Source organism: Leptodactylus fuscus, chromosome 1 (assembly GCF_031893055.1).
Source record: "Leptodactylus fuscus isolate aLepFus1 chromosome 1, aLepFus1.hap2, whole genome shotgun sequence".
NCBI lineage: Eukaryota > Metazoa > Chordata > Amphibia > Anura > Leptodactylidae > Leptodactylus > Leptodactylus fuscus.
In genome coordinates this window covers 191149709-191156402 of record NC_134265.1, presented here as the reverse complement: position 1 = coordinate 191156402, position 6694 = coordinate 191149709, and the positions used below count along the sequence as shown (strand labels likewise).

The 6694-nt window shown below is 40.9% G+C and overlaps 1 protein-coding gene across 1 annotated transcript in view; it reads left to right on the top strand.

The window, feature by feature from the left end:
* Positions 1-4183: 4183 nt before the first annotated feature.
* The window catches only part of LOC142212506 (uncharacterized), a 34075-nt gene continuing 31564 nt past the window's right edge, over positions 4184-6694 (top strand). The window contains exon 1 of the mRNA XM_075280469.1: positions 4184-4600. Within this exon, the coding sequence (XP_075136570.1) occupies positions 4214-4600 (387 nt within the window). The 5' untranslated portion in view covers positions 4184-4213. The remainder of the gene's footprint in view (positions 4601-6694) is intronic.

Below are 6694 nucleotides of genomic sequence, written 5' to 3'. Positions count from 1 at the left end.
AAACGGTTTTGCGGCGGAGAGCATAAAATGCTCACCGCCGCTCACGGCCAGACCCGGTCTGTGGTTTCCGTCTTCTGGCATGCAGGGGCGGAGGAATGATGTGGCCCTGTGGCAAACTTTTGATATGCCCCCCCCCCCATGCTGAAGACCCTGACCGACCCACCCCCCTGCATTCCTGCGCACACTATTATACCCTATAGTGGCCCCTGCACACAGTATTTTACCCCATAGTGGCCACTGCACACAGTATTATTCCCCATAGTGGCCCCTGCACACAGTATTATACCCCATAGTGGCCCCTGCACACAGTATTATACCTCATAGTGGCCCCTTCACCCACCGTTATGCCCCATTGAGGCCCCTTCACCCAGGATTATGCCCCATTGTGGCCCCTTCACCCAGTATTATGCCCCATTGTGGACACCCATGAACAATTATTATACTCTGGGAGCTTTTCAGAACCCAGAGAATAAAATTCGGAGACCCAGGAGGGACAAGACCTGCCGGCGGTCAGTCCACCAACTGCAGAACTTACAAAAAGCAGTCATTACTGCTCTTAGAGGCTGAGAAGCTTAAAATAGACCTCTGATAAATCTTTTGTTACTAAGATGAAATGCATAGCGTCAGGAATAAGTTTATGGTAAAGCTAATCCGCCCATGTCTTTGGTCTGAGCAAGCACCTGGCCATCAGTACCTTCCCCTCTCTGTGTGGTGTGGTGATAGGCCAGAGAACCTCAGAGAGGTGTGGAATATGCTGTTGAGCCTACGTACATAGGTCTTGAAATACAGACTATGATGGGAAGTGATGACCACCAATCTATGTAAAGGGAGGTAGCGATAGATGTGACCTAGAGTTAGCACACTCACAATCCAGCGCTCTCACTTTGGGAAATTGGTTGATGGTGGGAAACATGTTTTTACTTTTTGCATGTTTTTAAATGGAACAAATAAAAGTGATGTTTTAATATTCCTATGGGTGGGCAAGTCAATCCCCCTTCAGTGAAACCCTTCACCAGTACTTACACCCCTGGTGTAAATGTTTTATATGTTTATGTAAGGGGGCGTTCACACTACCGTCAGTGTCCGACATGTAGTGTCCGCTCCTAGTGTCCGCTCAAAATCTGTCACAGACACTAGCTGTGTCCGTGACACCTGTCATTTATTTCAATGGGCATCGGGTGCATTCTTTTGCACTCCGTGCCCGTCCTTTCCTGTCCGCAAGTGAAGATGTCCGACTTCTCAAGCGGACAGAAAAACCTTACATGCAGGGTTCCTCTGTCCGCTTGAGAAGTCGGACATCTTCACTTGCGGACAGAAAAGGACGGGCACGGAGTGCAAAGAACGCACCCGATGCCCATTGAAATAAATGACAGGTGTCACGGACACAGCTAGTATCCGCTCCTAGTGTCCGTGACAGATTTTGAGCTGACACTAGGAGCGAACACTACATGTCGGACACTGACGGTAGTGTGAACGCTCCCTAAGGGGCATAAATTTTAATTTTTTATAAATAAAATAAAAATAGTTGTATAGTTGTAATAGTTAATACTACATAATATGTATTGAATATATAAAATCAATAAAAATGTTGAAACGAAAAAAAAAAAGTTGTTCACTTCAATGTTACGACAAATTAGTAAAATTCCAAAATAATTAAAATTTAAAGTGGAAATTTTTTTTTACTGTAGCGCTCTCAAAATGTCAATTTCAGTGTGACAAAGAAAATTTTACTTTAGCATAACCAATAATTTAACATATTTTCCATGAGTGAAGCCGCGGGTATTCTACTAGTCAGCAATAAATCCCAAAAGACCTATAGTACATGGTACCTCCCATTCTATGTGACATCTTTTAACAGCTGGTATGTTGTTATACAGTTTCTTCAAATGTAGCTTTCTCCCTGCTTTAGATACAGGTAGTCCTCGACTTACGACGTTGATCCGTTCCTGCGCGGCGTCGTAAACCGAATTTCGACGTAAGTCGAAACCTACCATACCGACGCCGTGTAGGAACGGATCAACCTCCCCCCCCCCCCTTTAAAACTTACCGTACGGTGCAGGGTGGGCGGGCGGGCATTCAGCCCTCCTCTTCCTCCGATGTTCCGTCCTCCTCCGGCGCTCGCAAGCTGATAATGGCCAGGGCGCATGCGCAGTAGCCATAATAGAAGCATCATGATACTGCGCATGTGCCCTGGCCATCTGTTTCAGGGTTTTATTTTACAAGCTCACTTGTAACAGCAAGCTGCCAGCATTGATTTTCCGAGTGCTGGCAGTTTTCTGTTACAAGGGAGCTGTCGTAACGACGAAACGTCGTAAGCCGAGACCGTCGGAACCCGAGGACTAACTGTAATTCAATATCAAATTCCACTATGTCAAATCTGTTAACCTATCTGAAATTAAACACCTTACTTGACAAAGAAATACAACTTTCTTCTAAACAATATGGAGTTAAATTGACAATATTCATTTTTAGAGGGTCATGTTGTTCTGTGGTCAACGCCAAGTCATTTGTTTTCTCTTTTGGCTTCTGTTGCGGCCTCTAAAGGGGTCCCCCTGTTCAATCTAAAATCTCACTTTAATCTGTTTATCTGGTACACTGATTGAGTCTTAATAAAATCTAGATTCAGATTAGTGAAATAGTCTGATACACTTTTCATCTCATTCTGGATTTTGTTTGTTGTTTCTTGTTCCAGACAAATACATGACCTGAGTCAAAATCGTTCTCATCCCAAAGGAATTCGTCTTTTTTTCTCTCTTTTACCTCTGTCTTAAAATTGTTTCGACACTGTACTTCACTGTACGTAATTCCACCTTGTCCTTGCACAGTTAAGTAGTAACGGTTTCATATTCCTGTTCGTTACGTCTTAGAAGCAATCTCTAGCCAACAATGCAACTGAATATTATTGAATTCTTTTAGAAATCTCTCATTCATCTTTCATATTGTGATGGTTCCTTATAGGCTCTTAGTCCACATAGGACCCAACATCTTATCATTTAAGTGAATCAGGAATAGCCCAAAATAACCATATTTCGAGGTCAGCTAATTGTTCCACTTTTAATTCTTATGCATTCGTGTTTAGAACCTGCAGGGCATCCTTGGTGTTGTGCTGCTCAAAAAAGGTCACGGCATTTTCTCCACCTGTTTTAAAATCATTCAATTAACAGTACATTCCATGTTGTATTAGTCTGTATTAGTCTCTATGTCAGTCTCCTTATTGAACTGTACACGCTTGTGCACACTAGGTGTGCTCACTTCCAAACGGAATAATCCACACAGCAAACTCCAATAAATAACAACAGCAAATTTCCAAGCAGGCACAATGGAGTACTTAGCTGACCACACAGTTGCTGAGATAGTGGGTTCAGGGGCACGCTAAGGATATAAATCCGAAATGAACAGAGTGAAAGAAGAAATGGTGGCAAGAAACAATCCGAACTTATGACTCGTTTATTGTAAATATTAAAAGTCGGCATAGCCGGAGACCATGAGCAACAGTGATAGGCCATACACGCTTCTACAAACTGGTGACTCGACAAGGTGTGTCATAAAAAGGTGCCGTCCCCACAATTAGATGTGTCAGAAACTACCAATCACCCATAGGCAGATTCAATACACTGCACTCCATGCACTAAGTATCTGTTTATTCACAGATATCAGCTAGTGACGGGCTCATACAGCTTCAGTTATTTAGTAAAAGATGGCTGGACCATTGTACCAAACAAGCCCTCGTACCTCTTGTCTCTCTATTTCCTCATAAAATATAAGCTCTTGTGAGCCATCATTCCTATTGTTTGATATGTTCATTCCTTTGTCTGCAGAATATGTTGGCACTAAATAAAGTTATTTTCAATATTATTAAGGGTCAAGCTATGATTGATGCCACATTGCTTACTTGCTAGTCTGCGTGATGTCCTTCACACCAGTTATATAAGTCAAGTCTCTTTACAGGTCTGACTGTTATGACAAATCTGAGGAAGCTGGATGCATCCTGAAGAGCAGGAAGGAGAGAGGCTTGGGAATTAAAAAGTAAAAACAAAAAAAAACCAAACATTAAGTACAAAAATGTTATGTGACTGGCCCCTCCCTGTCCTACAACCTTCCTCTAGAAAAAGTGCAAAGAGTGCCTAATGAAGAAAGCCTCCTGTAAGAAAGGGTCATTGTTTAGAGATTGCTATCCGTCGTCTGAGAGTGAGGGATTAATTGAGAACCAGCCATGGACCCAAACTATGCTATGGCGAAGTTTGGATTGGAGTCCAAGAATATGCTCAAATCTAAGCACAGAGGCTGTTGGTATTATACCAAATATTTCTTCTTTTTTTTATCTATAATTCAGTTCCTCATCATCCTTGGTCTGGTCCTGTTCATGTTGTATGGAAATGCCCACTTTGGCACAGAACAAAGACTGTTAAGTGTGGAAAATCGCTTAAAAAACCAATCGATCGATTACCTGACTCTGACCGCCAATTACTCTAATCTGAGAAGTAAGTGCACCATCACAGAGAAGCAAACCACAAACTGCACAGCAATGTTAGCTACAGCAAAGAGACAACTGCAAATAATGCCAAACAGAACCTTGCCTGGAAGACAAGTCATGCCCCTGGTGAGTACCAGAGTGTTATGTCTATTCAATGTCTATTATGTCTATTCTAGTCATGTCTATTAGTACTAGTTACTAATAGTACATACTTGCTTTTCTGTCATGATTAGCTGAATCACTTTCTTACATTCCTAGACTAAAAGAAAACATAAAGGCTCTAAAGTGCATATAGAATATCTAACATACAGTATGAGTGCACCCCTTGTGAAGATTGTTACATAGATACCTATGCCTGTTTGTTTGCGGTACTGTAAGAAGTTCTATTTTGTTCGCACAAATTTGAAGTTAGTACTAGGTCTGGTTCTGTTTTATGGACAGTAAAGACAGCAACATCAAAATCAAGTAAAATTGTAGATTTGGTGGCTTGATCCCTCACATTATACTTGTATAATTTTACAATACCAGTTGGAAGTTCTGAATGGGCCATTGACTAAAAGGGAAAGGACAAACAATATGCTATGTTTGGAAAATGTAGTGCAGTTTAAGACTGTCTAGTATCTTGATGGTGAACCTATGGCACAGGTGCCAGAAGTGGTACTCAGAGCCCTCTCTGTGGGCACCCATCTGTGGAACAGATTATACTGTGTGGTGGCCACTGTGGAGCAGATTGTTCTGTGTGGGGGCCAGTGTGGAGCAGATTGTACTGTGTGGGGACCACTGTGAAGCAGATTGTACTGTGTGGGGGCCACTGTGAAGCAGATTGGACCTTGTGCATGTCACTGTGGAGCAGATTGGACTGAGTGGGGACCCTTTACTATTTATATCACACAGTATCTGTTTTATAGCAGACATGTGATAGTGATATTATTACAGGTCATAATAACATTGCACGGAGCTATAAAACAGATCTGTAAATTATACCAAATGTAGAACAAAGTTGTTTGCATAATTGAAAGCTCTGTAAATCCCCATTCACACGACCGTATTTTAAGGGTCCGTAATTGTCCGCAATTGTGGATCTGCACAGTATTAAGGTTAAATTGCCGTGTTGGCACTTTGTAATAAATTAGTGGGTTTTGGGTTGCATATTGGGCACTCAGTCTCTGAAAGGTTCACCATCACTGGTCTAGTAGAAATATTAGCTTATGTGCCCATCTCTCTTAATTCTTGTCTTAACCATGTTTTTAATACATAATATTAACAGAAAAAGAAACAACCAAAAAGCACAAGTATCAAAAAAGTAATATAGAAATATTAAATTTATTCAGTAAAAAGTCATAAATATTTTCAAAAAAAACGAATAGACTACAGCAAGTTAGATGGAAAATACCATGAGACAAGACAAAAAGACAACTAGACTATTAGGCTAAAGCAGCAAATAATAAATCACACTCATAATATATGTATTAGCCAGTGGGAGAAATATAGATAGATAATAGGCTCAAAGTGCATATAGATTTTATTCATCGCGTAATCCATTCCATAAAATTGCTTCAAAAATGGAGGAAAATCGTAATACCAGTGAAAAAGACGCAATTATCCTGCCCCAGCACTTAAGGTGCCAGAGCCACACCTTGAACTTGCTTGCCACAACCGATGTCAAGAACGCTTTTACAAGCACTACAAGATCGGGTCAGTACAAAAAACTGTATCGGGCCACTTTTGCCAAATGCACGAAACTCTGGAATTTGGCATCTTGCAGTACCAAGACCTCAGACTTCATACACTCCGTCACTGGATTTTCCTAAAACCGCCCGGTGAAACGAGATGGAACTCGACGTACGACGCTGTCTGTCGTTTGATTTCTGAAAACGTAGAGCCCAAATTACATGAAATAACGACAGCCTTGAAACTTCCAGCTTTCAAGTCTGGTGAATTGGAGTTGCTACACCAGTATAAATCCATTATGGAGCCAGTTGCAAGGGGTTTGGACCTATTACAATCAGAAAAGGAGTCATTTTAATTTTTCAAGTATTTTAGTATTTGTAAAAAACTCTTGAAGTAGTATTTATTATTTCTATTTAAAATACTTTGGGATGAAAGTATTTAGTATTTGTATATAAAATACTTTCCCAAAGTATTTTTCCAAACACTGATGGAGACATTCAGTTTATGATACACAAACTCATATGATACAGTTTTACTCAAATTCTTTCT